This window comes from Aspergillus oryzae, chromosome 6 (assembly GCF_000184455.2).
Source record: "Aspergillus oryzae RIB40 DNA, chromosome 6".
NCBI classification, from domain to species: Eukaryota; Fungi; Ascomycota; class Eurotiomycetes; order Eurotiales; family Aspergillaceae; genus Aspergillus; species Aspergillus oryzae.
The window spans coordinates 3,996,034-4,021,515 of record NC_036440.1 but is presented as its reverse complement, the minus strand read 5'-3'; the positions used below and the strand labels follow the sequence as shown (position 1 = coordinate 4,021,515).

General features: G+C 48.4%; 8 protein-coding genes and 1 non-coding gene across 9 annotated transcripts; 7 read left to right on the top strand and 2 right to left on the bottom strand.

Moving 5' to 3' along the window:
• Positions 1-548: 548 nt before the first annotated feature.
• AO090138000086 (putative C6 transcription factor) lies at positions 549-5,079 on the top strand (the record flags this gene model as incomplete). Its single annotated transcript, XM_023238554.1, has 7 exons — positions 549-1,972; positions 2,086-2,186; positions 2,251-2,484; positions 2,557-3,413; positions 3,464-4,035; positions 4,089-4,767; positions 4,819-5,079. The coding sequence occupies 7 exons, from the start codon at positions 549-551 to the stop codon at positions 5,077-5,079; spliced, it is 4,128 nt and encodes a 1,375-aa protein (XP_023093245.1).
• A 64-nt stretch (positions 5,080-5,143) lies between these two features.
• AO090138000087 (glycoside hydrolase family 88 protein) lies at positions 5,144-6,767 on the bottom strand (the record flags this gene model as incomplete). The annotated part of the gene is made up of 3 exons (XM_023238553.1): positions 5,144-5,153; positions 5,274-6,606; positions 6,749-6,767. 3 exons carry the CDS (start codon positions 6,765-6,767, stop codon positions 5,144-5,146), a joined length of 1,362 nt encoding a protein of 453 aa, XP_023093246.1.
• A 523-nt stretch (positions 6,768-7,290) lies between these two features.
• Positions 7,291-9,627, top strand: AO090138000088 (putative MFS transporter; the record flags this gene model as incomplete). Its single annotated transcript, XM_023238552.1, has 9 exons — positions 7,291-7,491; positions 7,544-7,737; positions 7,783-7,810; positions 7,862-7,917; positions 7,966-8,063; positions 8,182-8,666; positions 8,802-8,930; positions 8,987-9,217; positions 9,610-9,627. The coding sequence occupies 9 exons, from the start codon at positions 7,291-7,293 to the stop codon at positions 9,625-9,627; spliced, it is 1,440 nt and encodes a 479-aa protein (XP_023093247.1).
• A 2,072-nt stretch (positions 9,628-11,699) lies between these two features.
• On the top strand, positions 11,700-12,794 carry AO090138000089 (DNA/RNA non-specific endonuclease; the record flags this gene model as incomplete). The annotated part of the gene is made up of 1 exon (XM_001825548.1): positions 11,700-12,794. One exon carries the CDS (start codon positions 11,700-11,702, stop codon positions 12,792-12,794), a length of 1,095 nt encoding a protein of 364 aa, XP_001825600.1.
• A 1,558-nt stretch (positions 12,795-14,352) lies between these two features.
• AO090138000090 (serine hydrolase domain-containing protein) lies at positions 14,353-16,909 on the top strand (the record flags this gene model as incomplete). Its single annotated transcript, XM_023238551.1, has 2 exons — positions 14,353-14,431; positions 15,804-16,909. 2 exons carry the CDS (start codon positions 14,353-14,355, stop codon positions 16,907-16,909), a joined length of 1,185 nt encoding a protein of 394 aa, XP_023093248.1.
• Positions 16,910-18,227: 1,318 nt separating this feature from the next.
• On the top strand, positions 18,228-18,632 carry AO090138000091 (uncharacterized protein; the record flags this gene model as incomplete). Its single annotated transcript, XM_001825550.3, has 1 exon — positions 18,228-18,632. The coding sequence occupies one exon, from the start codon at positions 18,228-18,230 to the stop codon at positions 18,630-18,632; it is 405 nt and encodes a 134-aa protein (XP_001825602.3).
• A 1,851-nt stretch (positions 18,633-20,483) lies between these two features.
• Positions 20,484-21,292, top strand: AO090138000093 (uncharacterized protein; the record flags this gene model as incomplete). Its single annotated transcript, XM_001825551.3, has 2 exons — positions 20,484-20,592; positions 20,649-21,292. 2 exons carry the CDS (start codon positions 20,484-20,486, stop codon positions 21,290-21,292), a joined length of 753 nt encoding a protein of 250 aa, XP_001825603.3.
• A 1,572-nt stretch (positions 21,293-22,864) lies between these two features.
• AO090138t00002 lies at positions 22,865-22,968 on the bottom strand. The gene has a single exon. It is a non-coding gene; the product is annotated as a tRNA-Phe (tRNA).
• A 223-nt stretch (positions 22,969-23,191) lies between these two features.
• AO090138000094 (uncharacterized protein) lies at positions 23,192-25,233 on the top strand (the record flags this gene model as incomplete). Its single annotated transcript, XM_023238550.1, has 5 exons — positions 23,192-23,229; positions 24,012-24,116; positions 24,177-24,639; positions 24,688-24,882; positions 24,931-25,233. The coding sequence occupies 5 exons, from the start codon at positions 23,192-23,194 to the stop codon at positions 25,231-25,233; spliced, it is 1,104 nt and encodes a 367-aa protein (XP_023093249.1).
• Between the last annotated feature and the right edge of the window lie 249 nt (positions 25,234-25,482).

Below are 25,482 nucleotides of genomic sequence, written 5' to 3'. Positions count from 1 at the left end.
GGAGGTGTAAACATCGTAACACGCGGGAAGAACTGAAGCAGCTTATTAAAGATACTTTTGTCGCTGCTGCAAAGCGTTGCTGTAGGAAATCGCATACAAGGGCCTATTTTTGGTCATTAATTTAGAAAAGGAAATGGTTAACCTTCTTCTCCCATTCCACATCCTTCCTCTTCACAGCCTCCGTCAGGACAATAGGATGCACTGGGACATTGGTCAAAGTTTTCGACGGTGGAAGTCTCATCTTTTCAATATTTTTTAGTAACTAGGACTTGTCATTAGACTCGTATACACTTATACATCTGCTTGGTTCTCGGTCCAAATTAGAACCCAAGGCTGGTTTGCACTTTTGTCGTCAAGTGTGATTGCACCCGACTTCAGAGGACGGAGTAATTGTCGGATCACTTCCACTGTACGATCGGAGGAATTAGCGGGCAAAAAAGTGTGGTAATTCTATCTCTGTACAGGCCATAGATTTCGGTGAAGACTATAAAAGAACCATACTCAATTAACTTCGAAGCATTCAGTCCACGATCACACTCTTGCAAACCATGTTGAACATCATGACGCGTAGGGTTCTATCGGCCACACTTTTCATCCTGCAGTGTGCCTCCGCTTTGCCCGCCCTGAATAGCAGCATAGAAACATATCACTTTCCAGAAGGGCTGGACCGGGCACATTCGTACGGCATTCAGGTTAAACAATCCACCGGAGGTGTGCATACCGTCGAGTCATACAGCGCCATCGTGTCAGAAGCCAATACCACATCCGGAAAAGGAATCGAGCACAACACTTCCTTTGCGTTGTTCGATTTTGAAGGATCTGTTGATCTCATTGTCACTTACAACAATGGACCAGTCAAGTCTGCCGTCATCAGGCCGTACTCCTATGGCATCAAGCCGACCGTGAAAGGAAATACAGTTTCTTTTTCATTGGATCGGCCACGCAACGTCGTATTGCAAGTGAACGACGATATATTCGACACATTACAGCTCTTCACTAATGCTATTGAGACCGACATTCCGAGCCAGCGTGATCCGAACGTTGTCTACTTTGGACCTGGCATCGACAACGGGCCATCCTCCAAAAACGGAACACTGGTCATTCCATCCGGTAAGGCTGTATATCTCGCTCCCGGTGCAGTTGTCACATCCCGACTAGCCTTTCAGAATGCGACCAGCGGTTCGATCCAGGGTCGAGGCGTGATCAATCCGAGATCATCAGGCGGTATACTTATCGAATGGTCGAGCAATATCTTGGTAAAGGACATTCTCATCCTTGGAGCAAAGGGGTTCTCAGTCACGACGGGTACATCAAAGAATATCACCATGTCGGGGATTCGATCGATGTCTTCCACCGGTAATGGTGATGGGATTGACTTCTTCTGCAGCGAGGATGTGCTTATCGATGGAGTGTTTCTACGGAACTCCGATGATAATATCGCACTTTACCAGCACCGCTGGAACTACTACGGGAATTCGAAGAATATTACCGTGCAGAATTCATCCCTCTGGGCGGATTGGGCGCACCCCATAAACATCGGTACGCATGGGAATACCGATAAGCCTGAGACAATGGACGGTGTTACCATCCGCAATATTGACATCCTGGATCACCGCGAGCCGCAAATGTGGTATCAGGGGTGCATTGCGATCAATCCCGGAGATAGTAACTTGATTCAAAACGTTCATATCGAAGACGTGCGAGTCGAGGATTTCCGCTTGGGGCAACTACTCAATTTCCGGGTGATGTACAACTCCAAGTATAACACGTCGCCTGGAAGAGGCATTCGGAACGTCTACGTTAAGGATTTGGTGTACAACGGGTCCCATGCCAACCCTTCGTTGTTTCTGGGATATGACAAAGATCGGAATATCTCTAATGTCACGTTTGTCAACCTGCAGGTGAACGGGAAGTTGATCGATGATAACATGGCTAAGCCTTCCTGGTATTATACTGCGGATTTTGTTCCCATGTTTGCGAATGAATATGTGGAGGGATTGAACTTTACACACGAGCAATAGCCAACAGGATATTTTGATATAGATTTCTCTTATTTATTTCAGTTTTTTTGTTTTTCATTTATAGGGTAGATTGGTTCCATTCTCTTCTTAACCCTAAGCTACGGAGATTCTTCCCCATGTACCGCGATTTGTCGTGGCAGGAACCTCTATTTTTTGAATCAACTAGTTCCCCCAGATTCCTGACAAAATAAGCATAATACCCTTGAAGAGTAACCAGTAGTGTAAATAGTGGAAGCACCGAGCAGGCGAGTCGGGATATTACCCAAAAGGGAAATAGTGAACAAGTCATCTCATTGGTGCTATGCGATGATCTTCACTTGGACTCCACCAGATGAAGCCTTCGGAGAGACTCCGCCACTTCTTCCGGCGCTACTTTTCTCCTTCCATGCGGGGGTAAAACAAACTCCGCAATCATGCAACGGCTGCCCCGTGGGGAACTGGCACTCAATGCGTCAGCACGGCAGTTGATATGGCGTCGATATCACAAATTGACTCATATTACCACTGTGAAACCTCGCCAGAATGCGCTCTAAAGGGAACGGTCGATCCGCGCAGGACCAACCGCCACAGCAACAACAAGGCCAGGACACATCCAAACCAGAAGACGATATCCCCGCTTGCCAGTCGTGTCGAAAGAAAAAAGCACGATGTAGTCGCGAGCAACCATGTTCGCAATGTGAGCGTTTTGGTGTCGCATGCGTTTACGATGACCGTCGGCTGAAGCCAGGGTTACGCGCTGGGGCTGTCGACCAGCTCTATCGCCGAATTGATACACTGGAGAACATGTTTCTCGGGCAAAGCATTTTGTGGAAGCAGGTCTGGGAGGCACTCCATCCGAACTCTGCCTTTCCCAGTGCTCCAGATGAGAATTTACATAATGAGGAATCTACAGGTAGACAACTTGCTGGCGCGCGGGATGCCATGAAGAAGTCAATGCTACAACTTGCCGAGACCAAAGACACGGAGGGGCCTTCGATAGAATCAGAACACAATGGTGATGGTGATTGCCGATCGCCAAAGCGACGGAAGGTTGACTTAATGTCTACGCCACAGCAGCCATCACGGAACGCGACAGACTTCGACATCCTCAACTCTGACCTTGTGCATCCTCTTGTTGAATTTTACTTCACGAACATCCACCACTGGATTCCGATTCTACATGTTAGGAGATTTCGTGAACAGATTCAGTTTTACAAGGGACGCCAGAAGGCCACATATATTCTGCATGCTATTGTCGCGTTATGTAGCCGGTTCTCCGACGATAGTCGCCTGGGAAGCGATGCAGAGAAGGCCGAGCTAGCAGAAAAATGTAGGCAGAAGGTCATCTTGAGCAGCATGGAGTCATTCTCAGTCGAGAACCTCCAGGCCTTGGTAATCATTGCTTTTGACACAGTAAGCTGACCGTGCATTCGCCGTCCGCAAAGCCGCTAATGTCAATGTAGATTGGTCGTGGACGCGGTCCATCGTCATGGTCCATCGTAGGAGGTATGGCTCGCACGGTAGAGCAACTTCAGTTAAGCGTGGAAGAAGAGCATCTTTCAAGCCATTCTCAATCTGGTGAGACATTAATACGGCGCATGGCGTTTCTGAAACCATCCACGTCTTGGAGAGAAGCGGAAGAACGACGACGTGTCTTCTGGACAGTATTCTTGATGGATCGCTTCTGCAGCGTATCTACCGGCTGGAATATCAGTCTGACCAGTGCAGATGTCAAACGGCGACTACCTTGTGAAGGAGCACTCTGGGAGCAGGAAACTGAAGTGAGACCGCCATACTTTGGCATCTCGGACGCAAGGGCCGCTAGCCCACATCGCCCCTTACTGACAGAGAGCCGGATGGCGGCCGATCCGAAGGAGCAGGATTGTATCGGGGGGTTCGCCTACTGCATCGAAGCCACCGAGTCTCTAGCATTAGTCACCAATTTCTTTCTTCACCACGCCCTGGACATCCGGGATGCGGACAAAGCGCAGCTCTGGCTCATGCGATTTAAGGAGCTTGATCTCCGGATGGTCCAGTAAGTGTTCATGCTCAGTCAGGTCGATCCAGTAAACATTGACCATTGTTCAGGTGGAAGCTTTTCCTGCCACCCAAATGGCGGGATGCCTCAGTTCTTAACGCCGACGGTATCATGGATCCTAATCTTACTCTTGCACATACAACACATAATACAGCTGTAATACTCCTCCATCAAGGGATTGCCTACCCGCCATTGCACTGGCAGTCCTGCCCGGTCAAGCTGCCTTCAACATCATCGGCAGAAACATGTCTCGAAGCTGCTTCGGAGATCAGCACGATTGGTCAGCAGTTCCTGCTTTGCTCTTCCATCCTCACCAATCCCCAATTCTCCTTCTGCCTGTTTATTGCCGGTAGGATGCTCCTCACGCATTCCAAGTACTACGGTACTCCCATACCCAACTCGTTAGATTCGCTTATCGCCAGCTTGTTCGAGATCTCCCGCCGATGGGCAGGCCCGCAGAATGTGCACGACAATCTCAAGGATAACCTCGCCTCGGGCTTCGCCAAGCGATTAGTTTCAGCGAAGGACAGCTTCCCGACACTATCCAAACCTAGCTTAGATATCCGACAGACAGCATACTCTGAAAATACCGACCATAGAGCACCTCCCAAGCGCGTAGAAACCATTTCTACACCATCAGTACTCGAACGCTCCTCGGTTGTACCAAACAATACGTACGCTGAACAGGAGCCTCCACTGCCTATTCCTGATAATCACTCTGATACCTCGGTTGGCTTGGCGTTTCCTCCTCTTCCCTTGTCATTCCAACAAACTCTCCAGAGTTTCACCGATGTAGATCCGTTTGGTATATCACTGACGGACCGGGATCAATTCAACTCGCAGCCGTCACATGTGTCGATCTGGAATAATGCGACAAGTCCTTTATACGCCAGTGCCCCCATTGCCTTGGATTGCGCGTCACCGGAGCATCCACCCACGACCCTCAGCCCTGGACAAAGGATCAGTCGCTATGGTGCAGTGGAGGTGGATCGAGCTGTTGTCATGGGGGAGAATCACGCACATCTTAACCACAATAGTTAACAAACTAATTCTCCTCTCAACTCCTTTGCAACCCTGCTATAAAAATCCCAACCAAAAAAAGCTTCTACAACAATCTATGGTCTATTGCATGTACCTCTATCCGAGAATCTGTGTGAGCCTTTAATATTCTATCAAGACATATTCCAGTCACAGCAGATATCCATTATAATAAATGCTCTCCGTGGATAGCACACCTTGTCCCACTAACCAGCCCTAGCTCTAAGAGCATGTTTCCCATCAGCATAAAATAATAATCGGCGTAGACCAGACCATGGTTTGCCCAGCGACGAGTAGCGAACTCGTAGTTATTTATCGTCGCACCATCGATGATAGTCTCTGGTGTGTTCTTGGAGGTACCATTCCCATTTTGCGTCAATCGAGAATCCGTAACCCTAAGCGCTCCCGATTGCCTCCTTTCATGTTCAGGCAGATCGTCAGGATACGTCGGCACCACGGTATCAGACTCCCCAACTTCGAACCTCAGATCGCCAGGCGTCATAAACCCGTTCATTGTCCCTGCCAATATCCTCACCGCAGACTTTAAGTAAAATTCAGCAGCATCCTCATCCACGCCTCTCAACGCCTTATAAATCAACAACATCCCACAACCCGCCACCATACCCGCAGAGGTATCCCTCGGACAAGACGAGTCCACAGGAGCATCAAAGTCCCAATACGGTACCCCGTCATCGGGTAACCGACGGATAAAATAATCCGCCAAGCTTCGTGCAGTGGTGAGGAACTCCATCTCCCCCGTCCACTCGAAGGTCTGCATAAATCCCAGTATTCCCCAGGCCTGGCCACGAGCCCAACAGCTCTCATCACTATATCCCTGATGCGTGAACTTTGATTTGGGCAAGCCAGTGTCAGTGTCATAATTAACGACATGGACTGTGCTGTTATCAGATCTGATATGATGTTTGGCCGTGGTCCGCGCATGCGCAACTGCGATATCGTGAAACTTTGCATTTCCCGTCTCCTTCGCAACCCAGAACAACAAGTCGAGGTTCAACATGTTATCAATAATCACCAGGAAATCCTTCTCCGGATCGGTAAATGAATACCGCTTAGTATGACATACGTCCCAGCTACGCAATGACTGAACGCGCTCGTCGAACCGACTAGCAAGAGAGTGCGCAGCTAGAACCAAACTGTTGTAGGCCTGTGGATCTCGATTCAAAGACCAAGCTTTCATGGCCCATGGTGCGATCATGAATCCCAGATCGTGAGTATCGCGCTTCGCAGCGTTGGCGTGTAGATTGGCTGTCCACCATTGACAGAGGTGCTGGAGCTGAAGCTTATGAGGTAGTGGGCTTTTCTTATTGACACGCCATGGTATGTCGTAGAAACCTGGGTAGAGCGTCTGCCGTTCGAGGAGGAGATACAGCGAGCCGGGGAAGAAACCGGATGTCCAGAAATCGAGGGTGCGGTAGACGTAGGTCACGCCGTCTGCGCCAGTGTACTCTGGGCAGAGTGTTGGTGGTATTGCATTGTTTAGGGCCTTACTCGCCACATTCCAGAGTTTGGCTGTTGCGGATTCAGAGTAGAGTGCTTTGACTAGCGGGGAGGGTGTGGCTTCGGGAGATAATCCGTCGGTTTTAGGCTTTTTGGGAGACTATTGCTGTTAAGATTTCTTGTAATTGTTTATCAAAAGGACGAGCCGTCTTACATTTGTTCCATTTTCCCATGTTTCTAGCCCTCGTTTCACAGATATCGTGGTGTTTTCGTGCACCGGCATTTTGATATTCCCTTGAATCGTGGATGGCATTAAATAATAGATATACTCACTCCTGGGCATCAACCTCAGACATAAATGATATATATATCATCACCAGGACTTAACCGCAATTTCCGGATTGTTAGAATGCTGTATTGTTATATTTGATAGGCAAACGGTCAGATACTGATCACGTATAGCACGGCAGCGGAGGAATCACCGGAGCATCGCCGATTCGCTCTTGATCACTTGCACAGCGTGGTCGTCTCGGAGCAATTGCCGGACCTCGTCCGACGGCACGCTGCTTCCCCAGATTCTTTCTCCACGACTCAGATTCAGGTATTATACAGTGCTAATATAGACCCTCCGATACGATGGTCCAAGTTTGAAGTGGAATAATATGCATCTTTCCATACCCAAATGTTCCCATAAATCCAGTACTTCGCGACTGTATCCGATTATTATCAACATCAGTCTGAACATACTCACCCAGAATGGCCGACATTCAAGCAGACCGCAAAGGTATTTCGTCCGAACATGAGCATATTGACCCGCCCGAGAAACCTCAGCACTTGGCTGGGGTTGATGCAGAAACCGCAGCATATGCAACTGGTCCTCCTGTCGAGATCGACAAAGCTACCGATCGACGGCTATTCTGGAAGGTCAATAAACGGATACTCGTGTGCATGGTTGGCGTATGTTTCATGCACTGATGACAGGCTGTCACTGTCACTAATTATGGTCCAGACATACTTCTGCCAAGCTCTTGACAAGGGCACTCTGGGTTTCAGTTCGATTATGGGAATTCAGGAAGACGCAGGTCTAGATAGCGACAAATATAACTGGTTGGGGACCATATTGTACATTGGAGTGCTTGTGGGGGAGTATCCGACCAACTTTTTGGCTCAGAAATTGCCGGTCGCTAAGTATCTTGCGGCGAAGTGAGTTTGCATCTGATATGTGGGGACAACAATTGACCGGAATAGTGTATTTTTATGGGGAGTGGTCATCGCAGTATGTTCAACTTGATGTCCCTACATCATGACAGCAACTGACATGTTCCAGTGCAGCGCGGCCGCCACGAACTTCCCCGGATTAATGGTCGTTCGGTTCCTCCTGGGGTTTGTCTACCATTCCTGTAGCATGTTGTCACTCTAACCTCCTCCTAGGTGCTTTGAATCCTGCGTCCAGCCAATCTTTATTCAAATGACGTCTATGTGGTATACCCGCAAGGAACAACCAATTTTGACAAGCCTATGGAATTGCAGTGAGTACTAGCATACCTTCTGGAATTATTTATGACTAACTGTCACAGTGATGGGCGTCCAGATGATGGTACTCATCCTCCCACCTAAATCTACACTACTCTAACATCACATAGGTAGGAGGTATCATGGCCTGGGGCACCAGCCATTACATAGGCCATGCCATCAAATCCTGGCAACTACTTTTCCTTGTCCTCGGGGTAGCAACTTGTGTCTGGGCTGTATTTCTGGCCTGGTACCTCCCTGACAGCCCGATGAAAGCAAAGTGCTTTACCGAGGATGACAAACGCTTGCTCGTGGAACGGGTTCGGGCGAATGAAACCGGTATTCAAAACAAGACCTTCAAGAAATATCAACTAGTGGAAGCCCTCACCGATCCTATCATCTGGCTTTATGTCCTCATGCAAGTCTCAAGCACACTTGTCCTTGGTGGGCTGGGTGTCTTCTCCAACATTATCATCAAAAGCTTCGGATTTACCACGCTGCAAACACAATTGCTCAATATCGCACAGGGTGCTGTCACCAGCGCCGTCATGGTGGGCGGAGCTTCATTGTCATCCTGGACGGACCAAACAATCTTGGTCATGCATTTGTGGACAATGCAAGTATAGTCCTATTTCTAATAGTAAATACTAATACATCATGCCAGTCCCCCCATAATCGGCACCGCAATCATTTTCACCATGGCGCCAACTGAGTCTACAAGGGTCGGCCTCTTGATCGCATTCTACTGCACGCAGTTCATCTGGGCCGAAGGAAACCTTCTATTCTCGGTGATCTCCCGCAACGTCGCCGGTCAAACGAAGAAGTCGACTGTGCTCGCCATGACATTCATTGCCTGGGCCGCCGGGAATGCAACCGCACCGCAGGTATATACCACCCATTCACCACCAATATGATCAACCTCCACTAACAGAATAAATAGATCTTCCAATCCTCCGACGCACCACGCTACACCAAGGGTTTCACTGCCCATTTCTGTCTCTATGGAATTATGAATGGCACGCTGCTCGTTACACGGTGGCTTTTGATCCGTCGGAATAAAGGAAAAACAGACGCCACTTCTATGGCTGTTGCTGAGAATGGTAGTCCTGAAGATATCGGTCACTCAGGCGCTTTCTTGGATATGACGGATGAGGAGAATCCGGATTTTCGGGTAAGTAGACTAGGAAACTCTTTTAGTTCGTTGCTAATGGTTTCAACCAGTATGTATATTAGCTTTGTACCGGGCTTGTCTGTTATATTTTGATGACTCTGAGGGAGTATATGCTTGGTATTCAATTCAGGTTTTATTGCTCAGTAACGCTCCCTGTCGAGTAGGCCAAGTAGTTATCCTCCAATTGTAAGTCCCGTTGATAATGAGACACATCGATCAGAGGATAGGTTTGCAACGATACGCAACCCCAACAGGATGAGCTTAGGAAGCAATCCTTTGCATGTTCTTTTTCAAAGAATAAAGAATGTGCACGAACTCAATTTGCCGACGTGGTGCGGTTCAGCCACGCCTTTCATAGCCTGGAGAGAAGCTCAAATCACTATATCGCTCAGGGCTTCTCAATTCATTGAACCCCAATTTTCTCCTTGATAAAGCACACAATGTCATCGATCTCGTCTGGCACTTTATACCAGTGTCCAAATTCCTTATACGCCTTCCAAGTCACATCCATTCCAAACCCATCGGAAAGGATCGACGCTATTCGCCGTCCAAGTTCCACCGACACCTTAGGCTCTGCCGAGCCATGTCCCAAAAAGACAGGCGTATTTAAATAAGACAGGGAAGAGTTCTGCAAAGCCGACAGATTGAGAACGTCCCGAACATGATTGATCGCCTGGATATTCCCAGGAATATCTTCACCATCCTCATCATCACGAGAGAAAGGATCATCTTCGGTTTCAGACTCGTCTTCGCCAGATTCCAATAGCCTCGAGATATCTCGTTCAAATGGCAACCATCCGCTCATTCCAATAAATCCACCCAACTGTCGGATCTTGTCATCTTCAGGAAAGCCCCCAAGAAGACAAAAGACAGACGTCGCACAGCCTTGACTCAATCCTCCGATAATGACGCGACGATACTCGCCATTCAACAGCCGGGCCTCTTCGTCAACCAACCCACGCAGAAAGCAAGTACTTTCTTCGAGTCCATCTATCTGTAATTCCGTCCGAGTGTTCGGGCCTTCCAATGAGTAATTATCATACCACTGGTTGATGGGAATCCGTTTTAGCACGGTGGAGTGACTTTTTTTGGCCGTAGGAAAGACGAACTTGACTGTTGGGAGACATCGCGCAATATCGGTTGATTCGAGGAAGACCTGGCCAAAGCGCTCACCGTTGCTGCCACGGCCGTGGAGAAGAATGATTGTATGGGTGTGTTCGTCGCTCTTGAGAGGTGCAATCACCAAGGGAGCGGGGTAAGACTTGGAACTCGGCATGTTGGAACTGATTGGAATTCATTGCACAGGAACACAAAGCCGGCGCTTACATTCTTGGAGTCGTGAGCACGTGAATTGGGTTGAACCCTACCTAGACGCTCGAAATGACCAGACATGATTTGATTGTTCGCAGTGATTTATTTTCCATATATGAAGCAAAGACACTTCGTTGGCTTGGTAGATAAGCTAAATCTATTCTTTTATTAGCGGTCGGGCGAAATTGAAGCAGTTCCGTTAATGCACCCTTGCGACCAACATGCCTATTAACATACCATAGTCGGATGCATTCCTCGATGGCTCCTTGATTAACTATTTCCGGTCCACTCCTCGTGAACCTCAAGCTTACCGACCGGGCCGAACCTATGTTCTGCTCGACAGCAAGCTCTGGGTGATACCTCGCGGCATTCAACACCGCTGTCATGCATGTCTCCTAGAACTTGTCGTAGTGCATCTAGTGTTGGGGCAAGTACTAATTAATGACGCTCTTCGACGCTGTAGCACGTACGTACAATATCGCTAATCCAAAAAAGTTAACGCTTCTATGTAGTTCAAGCGTGGAAACCAAGTAGCTACCAGATAGATGACATGTAGAGCAAAGAATTTCGATGTCGGCTGGGCAGAACATGATTCCATCTTATAACTGGTGATTCGTGTTATGCATACATTTTTGGGGCCCACTGAAGAATCCCAGGGCTAGCTGAAAGGATACCTAATCCGTCCGATTTATCTGCATGTTAGCCACGGGTACAACCTAAAGGTTGGTGTCGGAATACTGGCCGGCTGGATCCACTGTCCTCATGGGTCCTGCCAGTAGTGCCGCATGCATGCTCGGAAATGCCCAATGTGGCTGAATACCTTGTTGCATTTGGACTTCTGGGCATCATGAGTAGCTGCAATACTACGCAGCTACAGTTTTACCCCATTGGTCGACTTCTTGTATGATATCATATTGTGTAGGATGTAACCAATATCTAACACCCTACCGTGTTGTGCATTATGGACTATCGCATGCAGACAGAGTAGTAGTTTTCCAGCCATATAATATGCGCTCCATTCTTTTTTCTCTGTTCTTCGCACACTATGTGTGCTTCCGAGCGTCGTTGGTGCCTTTTTTCCTTATTTATCTCTACCGCAGGAGGCTATATTCAGCAAACTCACCAAGTTCCAAGTGCACAATAGCAAAAAGAGTCTTAGTCCATTCGCAAGATGTCTGGGGTAAAGCAAGCAGCGATAGCAGCAGCCAGCGCTGCTGCAGGCGCAGGTGCAGCGTTTCTGTACACGTCAACAGTTCAACCACGTCAGCCCCGGCCGATTAAGCCTGAACCGACGCTTGAGATCATTCCTCCCGAATCACCAGGCATCACTCCGATACCCGATATACGAACCAAAAGTCTTCCCGTCCAAGCTCCCCCTCCCGGCCTTATGATAACATCCTCTATCTCTCCCAAGGTGAAACCAGAAGACATTCGGAATTACGGCCACCCCGGCCCAGTGGCAGACGAGTTGAAAGCCCTTTCTCTGTACGGGGCATATGACCGGCGCACACGAAATCCACTATGGGTCGCAGAACATATAACACGAGAATCTGTGGCTCAAATCAATGCAACGCGAAAGAATAAGTTTCGGGAAGATCTAAGTATCCCCAAGATATTCCGCGCAAAAGTGAGCGACTACGTCAAGTGCGGGTATGACCGTGGCCATCAGGTCCCTGCTCAAGATGCGATATGGTCGCAAAAGGCTATCGACGACACCTTCAAGATGTCCAACATGTGCCCACAGGTGGGCAAGGGGTTTAACAGTGGGTACTGGCGGCTCTTCGAGGACTTTTGCCGTAATTTGACCTCAACGTATCCCTCGGTACGGATCGTGACCGGTCCTTTATACTTGCCACGTCAAGGTGACGATGGCAAATGGCGTGTTAGCTATGAAGTTATTGGATCGAAAGAGGTTCCCGGCGCAGAGGAAATTAGCGAGCGGGAGGATCACAATTTTGCGCCGAATGTTGCAGTCCCTACGCATTTCTTCAAGATTATTTATGGTGAGAAAGAACCCATTGACGAAGACGGGAATGAGTGTTCCACCGGTGAAGTTGCACTTGGGGCGTTTGTCCTGCCAAATGCTGTGATAGAAAACAATAAGAAGCTGGCAGACTTTGAGGTCGATGTCGCCCACATCGAGCGTGCCAGTGGTCTGGAGTTTGTGAAGAAATTGGATCCTAAGCGTCAGACACGGCTCTGTGAAGAGGTTGAGTGCGGTTTCCTGGTGAAGCAAATGAACGACAAAATGAAATCCAAGCTTTGATGAAGATGATCGTACCTTCTGTCGTATTTGTGTACTCTCATTTGTCCCCGTTGTCGCCATCGTGAATCATGTGTTGCCACGCTTCCAGTGGCATAGGACCTACAGGCACGCTTTCTACCATATATGAGTTGTGTACTATCTCTTAGCTCGATGATTAACCCTTTGGTGTAGATCAGCCTTTCGTCCATATATTCATTGCTGGACAACCCAGGACAACCTTTATCTGGACATTGTTTGATAGACTAATGTCCTGGTGAAGCCGTGCAAGGATGTTGCTATGCTGCAAATATGACTCGCCGGGTTTAACGGCGGGGGACCACCACAAGGTAGTCTGTTAGAGGCAGTCCATTCGAACTTAGCTAAAAGTCCACTCTAATTCATGCACTGTGCTACAGGCGACGCGAGAGGTGGATGCAAGGGACTTGAATTGATTGAGTTACTTTGTGCTCTACGAGGAGATGGGGATGATGTTTACACGATAAGATTGAAAGTAACTCGAGTTCATGACTGATGATAAAGTATAGAGATCTTCTGATAGACAGTATGGCTGTGCTCCAACTAGGGCAGCATTATCACGAATCCGCATCTTTCTATATAGTAGCTTAACTGTCTATAAAGACTATAGCTAATTTATACTTCAATTAAAGTTTATATTATGTTATTTAAGTCCCTATCAGCTTTCTCATATAGACTATAGACTTCTCTTCTCTCCTAAATATATGGCTATAATTTTATTTCGTGAGATAGGGACAGTACCGGCTCTAATCTAGCTGTTTAGTCCAATCCTGTCTGTACACTGTGATCCCTTCTCTCCTGGTACAGTTTTCTTTGTTTTCTTTATGTAACTCTAGTGCCGTGTCATAGCTCTCAATCATCGTCACACGGAAATTCAAAGTTGTATACTTCTATTACCCACACAAAAAAATGTCTCACGAGATTCTGCTTGAAAACGAGAAATTTGCTGGATATCGATGGACGTATTTCTCGTCTCTAAGCGAAGGTCCCCTACGCTCACGAGCAGAAAGATTCCTGGGGTCCACTAACTGGGATACCCTCGTTCAGCTTGCTACTACCAAAAGAAACGGGCTGACCTGCCGGCTGTTACCAGAGATTGGGCTTGGGTATAACCACATGATCCGCATCCTAGAGTTCAGCGACCAAGTGCGATGGGTGGCGAGATTACGGATGCCACACTTGTCGCAGGGCGGCGATGAACCAGACGTGGGCGGGCAAATAATGAGAAGGCGAGTATTGGACACTCCAACTCGTCCAGAAAGAGAGTAATATCCCAGTTCCGCATGTCCACATGATTGAAAGTGACTCCAACTCCCCTGTTGGCGCGCCGTGTATGCTCATGGACTGTCTTAGGGGTAATGTGGGGATGGATTTGAGTATAGCTGTTCCTTCTGCACATAAGTTGAGAGCTTTTGCTAGTATGGCGGAGATCCAGGTACGTAATCATTTGCTACACATGGAAGCGGCTCTAAAAGGCATTCGTTCCAGATTGAGATGTTCAATATCCGGCTACCGAAAATTGGGAAGATTATCGGTATAAACGATGACGGGTCTTATCGACAAGGACCAATTCCCGACCTTGGTGGTCCTTTGGAAATCGCTGCTGAGTTCTTCATGGCCTGGTCTGCTAAGGTTCAATTCGGTCTATCTCATGATCAACTAAAAGATGCAGCAGGCTCGTTCGCGGATGAGCTATCAATTCCTGGTTTAGCATTCAAGGCCTTGATGAATGACATGGCAGAAGAACTCTCAAAGAGCAATGAAGGTCCATTCCCCTTATGTCACGGTGACTTCGGTCATAACAATATGATATTCGATGACAACTATCGCTTGCTTGGTGTTATCGACTGGGAAGGCGCCTAGGCGGCCCCGTGTGAGATATCGGGCGAATTTTCCCCTCACTCTATCGGTGGTGCCACTTGCTATGGATGTACCATGGAATTATGACGAGACTGGCCATCCGAAGGATGCTGAAACAAAGCAAAGGTTCGCTGATAGGGAACTGTAGATTGCCATAGTTAGACAACTGGAAAAGAAACGGGGTTCAACCCAGGGGTATAGTTTGTCGTCTGTACTTCAGGACTCTCAACGGCAGCATCTAGCCTCTGCAATGAGACTATATCAAAGTGGAAAGCCTGGATGGTACGCGAAAGTGTTGCAAGAAATATCTAAGTATGACTAGGGTATCTAAGTTATTTCTTTTTAAGCATATGCATTTCCTCCTGTGAGCAGATCTAATGCTTTATCTCTTAACATAGAAGTTCAGTTTCTATTGTATCTTCACTTGCTTTGCGTCTATACTAACGTTGTAGATCTCGTATACATTGGTCCTTTAAACCACGTAGGCTAAAACAGATTCATGCATTCAGTCCACACAACCATACCTGGTAGAGAATATTTATAGGTGTGGGTCACCAAGCCGCAAGAAGACTACCAAACCACAAATTGACAACCAATTAACATTTATTTCACGATAACAGACAGGCTCCCCCCCCCCCCCCCCAAACTGGAATCCTTGGATGCCTATTGCCCGTCGGAATGCTTACTGGTTCACGGTGAAAAAAAGTGGGTTATGTGCTTAATCTTAAAGAGTCTAGCCATAAGGGATGAACGTGTCTGGCCAAAAGACGGGAGGGTGAGATTATAGTGTAGTTTAGTACGAGGCAGGCTAGTTTATCGAATCATCTTCTTCTCTTCGCTTACAGCGGGAGACTAAGTAACAAACTTGCCGCCTTGCGCAGCTTCGTTTGACCTCCAAGTACTCTCGCTATTTTTCTTGACCAACACATCTTCACGGACCCTACGGGTTTAGATTTCGCGTGACGACAACTCTGCAAAGATATAAAAAATGTCTGACTTCGACGCCCTCCTCGCCGAGTATACCGCAAAAGAAAACCCCAAAGTACATGGAGTAATATGCAAATGCGTAGATAAGAACGGTATCCCATGTTAGAAGAAGACCCCCTCCTCAAATGTCCTAACATAAACCCCCAGGAAATGAAATCTACAATAAAATAGCTGGCTACAACTCCCTCTCCGCGGATGCCGTACCCCTAGACGAATCCCCCGTCCTCAAACTCGCCAGCGCCACCAAACTCATCACCAGCATCGCACTCCTCCAATGCATCGAAAAAGGCCTCATCACCCTCGACTCACCCCTCACCGAGATCCTCCCCGAATTCGCCGACATCCAAATCCTAACCAACGTCTCGGGATCGGACTTCACCTTCAAGCCGAGCAAAACCGCAATCACGGCGCGACATCTTCTGGCACATACTTCGGGGTTGGGATATCCGTTTACGAATCGACTACTAGGTCTGAGGGCACAGGCTAGAAAAACTCTTAAGCCTTCGCTCCGTGTTACAGAGAAATATAGGTATCCGTTAGTCTTCGAACCGGGGACTGGGTGGTTATATGGCTGTAGCCTCGACTGGGCTGGGGTGGTTGTCAGTCGATTACACGATGGAATATCCTTAGAAGAGTATATGATAGACAACATCTGGAAGAAAGTAGGCCTTTCAGCCCCCTTCCCGCGATTCAATATATCAACCCATCGCGAATACAACGCCCGGATCATGCACGGCGCCGTCCAAACTAGCGACGGACGACTGGAACCCTGCGATAGCTGGGCATTCGATAACCCCGAAGACCAAGAGGGTGGTAGCGGTCTCTCCTCCACGGCGAAAGACTATCTGGCCGTGCTGGCAGATTTGATCTCGGAGTCCCCGAAACTGTTGAAACCGGAGACTATCACGGAAATGTTTACGCCGCAGCTTGTGCCTGGTTCGGCCAGTGTGGAAATGCTCTTGGAGTTAAGGGCTGCCTGGGGGACTGTTGCTGGGCCTGTGGCAGATGATGCTGTGAATCATGGGTTGGGTGGTGTGTTGTTTACTGGACCGGTGGCTGAGATAGGGCAGCCCGCAAATGTGCTGGCCTGGGGTGGGGCGACGAATATTGTGTGGTGGGTGAGTCGAGAGTTGGGCGTTGCGGGCTTTTTCGCGACGCAGCAGGCTCCGTTTGGGAATCCGACGGTTACGAAGCTTGTTAATGCTTGGAAGAAGGATTTTTGGATGGGGTTTAACCGGGCGGATCATGTCTAGGGAGGACTTCGTTTGCTTGGAGGATTCCTAGAATGACATTCATGATTCAGGAAGCGATGAACTGTCTGACACAATGCAATTGGTAATCATGAAGCAGTTCGGACCTACATTGTTAAGGGGCTATAATAATTATGTAATAAGTATAGTAGGCTATGAAATGGATATTAAAATGGCTCAAGGTCGGAGCAATTGCCGGCACAGCTCCGGGTTGCGGGATCCCCATGGGGGAGATGTCGGGGACACTTACATCTGCGAAACACTCGGCTCATTGCGAATAATATAATCAACTCCCCGGTGGGGTTAATGAGTGGGGTGCAATAAAAAGTGTGGTGCTGCGGTTCTGTTATGACGATAACTAGCAATCGATTCACGAGGTCCAGGAAGATGCTGCTAGTAAGCCCTCATCCCCAGTTCTTTCATTCTTCTAATTGATGTGGGCCCAGTCTCAGAATAGAATAACAACCGGATACGCGGCACTTATTGCCCTCAGCATTGGCTCGGCATATGCGACCGTATTCGATATACCTGGCGTATTGCCGGCCATCCCTGCCGTGGCCCCATTCGAGGCCATTGACATGGCGCAATATTTCAAAAGAAACCCTGGTGACTTCGTCCATCCCGGGATTTGGCATACGCACGAGGATCTCGAGCGCATGCGGGACAATGTGCTCCGAAACAAAGAACCCTGGGCGTCAGCGTACCAACACTTCAGCGTTGACCAGTATTCCGTCGCCAATTACACGATGGAAGGACCCGCCGCTGTAATTTCCCGGGGTAAGATCAGTAATTACACCTCGTTTGCGCATGACGCGCGAGCCGCATGGCAAAATGCCTTGATGTGGTATATCACCCGCGACCAATCGCATTGGGACCGCAGTACCAGCATCTTGGATGCGTGGGGGTCGAATCTGACGGATATCGTCGGTATTGACCGGTCGCTGCTCATCGGACTGGACGGAGACCTGTTCGTCAACGCAGCTGAGATCATGCGATGGGAAGGGAATTGGACGGAGTCCGGTAGTAAGTGGCAGGGCGGCAGTGGGTTCAGCAATCAGCTGTACTGGCTGTTCTCCCGACAGTCCGCCGCCATTGGGCAGGCCAACTACGGGATGGCCAGCATTAAAGCCTTGATGAGCTTCGCGGTGTATCTGGACGATGTGCAATTGTATAATTATGCCGTTCATGCGTTCATCCACGATCGCTGCGCCGGGTTATTGGCTATGTATCACCCCGAGACAGGACAGTCGGTGGAAGCGGGGCGTGATCAAGGTACCGTACATCATTACTTTGCGAATTCACACCGACCGGTAGGGCAGACATGCTGACAGCATCAGGCCACACCATGTCGGGCATCGGGTGGACGGCGTACGGCGCTCGTGTCGGGCAAAGCCAAGGCAGCGATCTTTATAGTCTTGGGGATGGATTGTTACTCCGAGCAGCCGAGTACGCCGCGAAGTATAATCTGAACCACACCGTCTTTTATGACCCCCAATGGTACCGGTGTGAAGCAGTGCTGGTGAACGGCCCCTGGACGAACATATCCGAGGCCAATCGTGGAGTCACAAACAAGAACCCCATGTGGGACATTTTATTTTATGAATATGTGGTAACGCGGGGAAATGACGGGCCCTGGACCACAGCAGCAAAGGAAGCCCAAGGGTTCGCCGGTGGAGTCTCCTCCAACGACCACCCTAGTTGGGGAGATCTGATCTGGGCACGGTAATTCGTTAGTTTCGTGCGGGGCAACCTGGTTACCCCGACGGGGTTCCTTGCGAGTAGTATGAGTCTAACACCTGGAGAGGAAGTCCTCGCGGATGTCACCCTGTGCTGCAAGCGAGGCGGGATTGACACGCAAGATGACATGAGACAATGAAAGTATTATTCATTTCCGGTCGGTTCCGAAATGGTCAACAAGGATCATATCAAATTCCATCAATCCATAACAACATGGGCATACCAAATCTGTAAACCAAAATGTGAAAATCCTAAGCTGTACTCCGGCATTGATTTGTGGCGACATGAGGGACCTCCAGTCATTTCTCGACAGTTTGTCAGGGTCCAGCTCTAGACCACGTGTCGGCAACTCGGGGCCGAGGGGGCGCTAAGACCGAAAGCGGGAACCGCGTAGAAGATTCCCTTTTGAGCATGCGGAGAGAAGTTCCAAGAAATGTGCCCAGACTTGGACTTTGATCAGCACGACGTCACGTGGTGCCCGATTAGAGTTGCGCCACCGCCGCATCCGTTGACAAACCTTAAAACCTTGGCGATCCTCAAGTGAACACGTGCCGTTTCTGGGGTTGACAGATGGAAGGATTCACAACGTTTCTAAATGATTAGGAGGCAGTCGACACTAGTTTACAATAGGTAGGTGCTTCGACTTCTCATGAATAACGTTTTGTCCGTTTCTGCTATTTTTTTCTGCCTGTTTTCTCTGAGTCACACTAACCATGGCAAAGTGGAGCCAACAGCGGCTCTAATGCAGGTTACGACCCCGACATCGGACCAGTCGGACGGAAAACTCTTAATTTGCCTTCCGATTTGCCAATCATCGGCCGCTATTAACTAACGCATTCCTCCCGCGTCCGTTTCGCCTCTTAGTTCCTCTCTCCTTCTCTCTCTCTTTCCTCGAAACTTATTTAACTACTTTAACAATCCTTCCCTCGCGCACACCTTCAACACCGTGTGTGCTTTTGGATTGCAACAATCATGGCGTCGTCTGATGTCAAAGATATTGAACATGGCTTGGATCGGAGGGACAATGAATCGGAGAAGCCTCCTTTCGAGGACAACCTGAAGGAGGAGCCGCCCCAGCTCGCAGTGGACGCCTTTGGTGCTGAAGAGACGGCGGAGGTCAAGTACAAGACTTTGGACTGGTGGTATGTGTGATCGACATTCCCAGGAATCCTTCTAGAAGCTCGACTAACAAACAATGCTCTGATAGGCAATGTGGAATCCGTACGACTCCCCGCGCAGAATGGCGAAATACTTCCAAATCGATATACTAACCCGTACAATAGTCATGATCGCTGAAACAGTCTCTGTCGGTGTCTTGTCACTGCCAGCCACTCTTGCTTCCATTGGTCTTATCCCGTAAGCATTGCGCCGCGATCAATTTCCCGCACCATCGTTACTGACTCCCTGGGCTAGGGCAATCATTCTCATCGTCGGTCTCGGTATCGTTACCACCTACTCAGGTTATACCATCGCACAATTCCGACACAAATATCCCTACGTGCACAGCATGGCTGATGCAGGTTTCATCCTCATGGGTCCCATCGGTCGCCACATCATCGAAGTCGGACAGCTGCTGTTCTTCCTGTTCGCGTGTGGCAGTCACCTGTTGACCTTCACCGTCATGATGAACACCCTAACCGACCATGGTACATGTTCCATTGTGTTCGGTGTTGTCGGCCTGGTTCTCTCCTTGATCTTCTCCTTGCCCCGAACCATGAAGAATGTCTCCTGGCTCGCCGTGACCTGTAAGAACCCATTTATCTCTCGGCCGTGATGTGAATCGCGAGCTAACCATGGAACCCTAGCCTTCCTGAGTATCTTCAGCGCCGTCGTCATCACGATGATTGGTGTTGGCATCGAGCGCCCCGGATATGACCAGTTCCAGCTCACTCGCAAGACAAGCTTCGTCAACGGTTTCACCGCGGTCACCAACATTGTTTTTGCGTACTGTAGGTTTTCTTGGATGTTCTTTATTCAACAACACGTGACTAACATGTGCGCGTAGGTGGTCATCCCGCCTTCTTTGGTTTCATCGCGGAGATGAAGAACCCACATGATTTCCCCAAGTCCCTGTGCATGCTACAGGGCTTCGAAATCATCCTGTACACCGTCGCATCGGCCGTCATCTACCGTTACGCCGGACAGGACGTCGCCTCTCCCGCTCTGGGCTCCGCTGGTCCAGTGGTGCGGAAAGTCGCCTACGGTGTTGCCATCCCAACCATTGTCATCGCTGGTGTGGTTCTGGGCCACGTGGCCATCAAGAACGTTTACGTGCGCATGCTTCGTGGAACCGAGTTGATGCACAAGCGGAATTGGAAGAGCATTGGTGTCTGGATCGGTTTGGCCGTCGTCTTCTGGGTCATTGCCTGGGTCATTGCCGAGGCCATCCCCGTGTTCAGCAACCTGCTCAGTCTGGTCAGCGCTCTCTTTGTCAGTTGGTTCACTTTCGGTCTTCCCGGTGTCTTTTGGCTTTACATCTACAAAGGCCAGTACTTCGCCTCGCCGATGAAGATCTTCCTCACCCTGTGCAACGTGTGCTTGTTTATTTTCGGTGTCATGATCTGTGCCCTGGGTCTCTGGGTTTCCGGCGTGGCAATCCACAACGACAAATCTCACGGCAGCTTCACCTGCGCCAATAACGCCATTTAAACCCCGGTGGTTTGCATTTCCATATTAATATCCTAATCGGCCGATCACTCAAGACCCCACTCCCACTAGACTTTTACCGTCTTACTTGCGACGGTTTTTTTTCGTGAGAGATCGACGATGAATCCTCCCGTCGTTTTTCTCGCTATACTATATATCCCCTTGTAACATCAGCCGCACCGCGAACTATCTATGAGCCTGAAAAACGGACACCCTGTCGCAACGGCGGTTGTATCGAACCAAGGGACACACCCCACTGTCTATACCGAGTCCACCCGAGCTCATACATCATCGGGTACACTATTAACACCACACTCCTTGCATTACGGCGTGGATGGGTTTAGGGTTGGGAGCATTGGAGTTTTCTTGAGATTTGATTGTGGCTATTGTACAGTCAATCAATACATTGTATTATAGATTATGCATCAAATTATACCCCCATATCATTTTTTATCTCATACGTACGTAACTCTTAAATCTCTTAATGTCCGGTGGGGCTTGGAAAGATTAGCCCTGCGATAAATTCTTCAATTGATCTCGCGTTTCTTGGTTCGCCCTATGCTACAATCGCGATAGGCGGTACCTTATTCTCGACGGTCATCGATCGCCAAACTCTAATAGATTAGCACCAGATTGGTCACACCTGTCACTTACCCTATTTGGAGATTTGTTTGTCTGCAGGGTCTAGTGTGAAGAACTAAATATAAACTCCTCCCCGACCAACCACCGTCCAACATTTGCGTTTTGTTTATGGAGTACTAGTAGGCAGGCTACCAACATTACTACTCCGTAGATACCAGAGAATCCTTAATTTAGACATATCGATATTAGTCTATGGAATCGCGCTATACTAGTGGCACTGGGAAGTAGAATGCCTAGTTTCGCTCGGATTTGTGAAGTGTATTTGACGGACCAAAGAACAAATGCATGCGCCCAACCGAAGTGCATTTGTATCAGTGCAATAGTGAAGAAATCTAGCTTCTCAACCAGAACCTCACTCTACACCTTCCGTCATGATCGAACGGTCCAGTGTGGGTATTTTGTTCGGGTACCTGGTGCCTTATGTACCTAAATTTTCCTAAGGGATGAACCAGTGTCCAAATGTGCTGACTAAGGATACGCCTTAACGACCGTGGACCCGACAACTCGGGCTTAGTCCTGCTGTGGTTAGGCATTGCCCAGCTGATCATGTCATGTGACATGAACGTTGGATGGTGTCATTGACAGCATGTAGGGTGGCATATTTACTATTTCTGTCTAAAGGGAGGTTCATGGACTGTTATATTGATGGATACCAGCAATTGGTTCTGCGTGATAAGTTTGTCAAGGTGGTGCTATATTCTTCACCGGGGTGAACTAAGCTCAGGGAGAGTGTTTGAGCAATAGCGTCTAGGTAATCAGAAAGCTGTATGAAACAGCGGCCCAGACTACTGACCATGTACAGAGTTTCAACACTTGCTGGGAAGTTTAACCAATGAACAAATATTTCACAGAGCAGCAGCAGGTAGTAGCTCAGCACTCATTTGAATCATCAAGCTGAAGTAAAACAAAGGTTTGCAGAAGAAAAAAAGAATTTGCGGTGAGCCGGGATCGAACCGGCGACCTTTAGATAACCCAAACGGGCTTATCTGATCGAAGTAAACTTCAGTCTAACGCTCTCCCAACTGAGCTATCCCCGCAACTGATGAAATAATGTAAATATTTTGACGATATACTGCTTACTAAATTACAGTTCGGAACTCTCGCGGGCGACCGCTGAAACCAGAACAGCCCATGGTTAGGTATCAAGCAAATCGAATACGTGAATTGGAGTAATTACTTTTTCCTGGATTGCATCTGAATAGAAGCCTAAAACTTTACTATACTAATCTTAACACCGGTTGAGCTTCAACCTAGCCAGCCATGGCGGATGAAAATATATATATTTTCTGCAGATCAGGGTTCGCTCCAAAACATCGCAACGCCTTGTAGCACGTAGATCAGCACGATGGCCTACCCTGTCGTGAGCTGAATTTCCTGGTGAAAATACTATATTTGACTTCAAAAACCTACAGCTACCTAATCAGGTTACAGAAACGTTGGTTATATTTAATGGAGTGGGCAAGGGAGGGTGGAATGTCTGGTGGGGAATTGTTGACTAAATAAATCCCTGACAAGGAGAATAACAATGAGCGGTGTTTCTAAGCTTCGGGAGGGTTCTTAAAGACCAATCTGTATTCGTGTTTATTAGCAGACAAAAAAGTATTGTTAAGGCTTAAAAGTGGACACATTACATATATATTCCGTAATTGAACTGAACAAACCCCATAGTTGCTGCAAGAAATGGAGCCGGACAATATTGGCCTAAAGTTTACAGTATCTCGTGACTTACAAATTTATATAGGCTGCTGAGTGTATGGGTGCAAGCCCCAGATTATAGTTGTTCGTGCAAACTTATATAGGAAAATGAATTCGCCATGTCTTGCAACTAACGGGGGATTTCAACCAACGTTATCCGTAGTCTGTCTGCACTATGGGAGCCAAGCGCTGGAACTATCTTGTAGATCACCCAATCTATTGACACCCGCGCCCTACTCCGAGTACTTTGGGACGGCGGAACCCACTCATGAGCTGGTGCCCCCTGACACTGACTTAGTAAGATATCGCTCATCGTATAAAGATCAACCCCATAAACTTTTCACTGGTGGTCAAATTGATATTGTGTCCCCCATCGACTCATTAGGAACACTCTTGCCCGTCAGAAGATGTACAGACCCACCACCAAGAATGAGTGGTGGTTTTGTGGGACTCTTCTACTGCAAGCGTTACTGGTGATTATCTTGGAGATGTCAGTGTAATTGTCTAGATAGTACAAGCATTGATTCTTAATTTGTCTAACCTGGAACAGATTCATCCTCATTCAGTGGCAATCATGGGTAAACCCCAACATTATCCAAATCACCCCCTCATACGTGGTTCCCGTGGGCATGGGCATTGTGGTTTTCGCTTGCATATACGAGGTCATACTCTCAATAGATGCAATCCACCATAATAACAATATTTCATTGCTTGCCGTATGCCTCACAAACGTCTGTATTGTTGTGTATGCGGTCATGCAGTACATTAAAATGCGAGAAGTTACCGATTCACTGCAAGGCACAGCCGACGGGATGGGCAATCCCCTCGTGGATTGGTCTCGGGATATCTGGCCATCGATGCGACCGGCGGAATTCGCTATTCCAGCTGTTCTAACCATCTCTTCGCTCGTTATCATACCTGCTGCCTATCGGCTACACAAGGACTATGCATGGGCAATTTATAAACGTATTCACGGTAGTCCAGAGCTCCGGCTGCGGTATCTAGCCTATGAGGTAAGCATCTCCAACATATTTTCCAACGTTCAGACTAACCTCTGCTAGATCTATTTGGTCCTGATTAAGTTCGATTTCTTTTTCTTGACTGGCTTTATCATCCAATATGACCTGATCGACGTGCATTTCGCGGAGCCCGAATATTCTCTGACCATGGCGCTGATTCCCGCTTCACTACTAGTGATGGTCGCCGGGATCTACTGTGTGAAGTCTGGGCTCAGAGTTGCTATGATGGTTGTTATTGTAAGCCTCCCCTCATATCGCCAAGTCCCATTAACTGACAATGAAAAGGTATGCTTTCTCGGATCGATTGCATATCTACTTAGTCGGATTGTCGTGCTGTGCGGAAACTCACAACGTGCGCATACCGTAGGCAGGGAGATGATGTTATTTTTCGCCGTTGTCGCGTTGGTTCTTATTGTAATGACTGTGGGGTGTGCGGTGCAATGCATCTTCAATCTCAGCTACGGATTACAGGTCGGTCGTCCCGACAGTCGGTGGCCACAGAGTTCTCATGCCTTTCAAACACTTGATGCGCCCATGAGCCCTTCTATTCAAGATACCCGATATCATCGTCGCTTGTCTCTTGATTAGATGGAGCGAAGAGTGCGAACGATTTCGTTTTGTATGGATATCTAACTGTATCCGAAAGCTCTCGCTTTGTCCCGGGATGCTGGAAAAACGAGACGAACGTGTGGAGGGCCAGCGGCATTCGAACGGCAACTGTTTCCCCGGTAGCTTGTTTTAAAGTCGGACTAGCGCCGAATGGCATTTCCGGATCCCGTAAGGCGGGAAAGCTTGCTACTAGCCGAGCGTTTAAGGGCCAATTGGAGTTCCTTATCC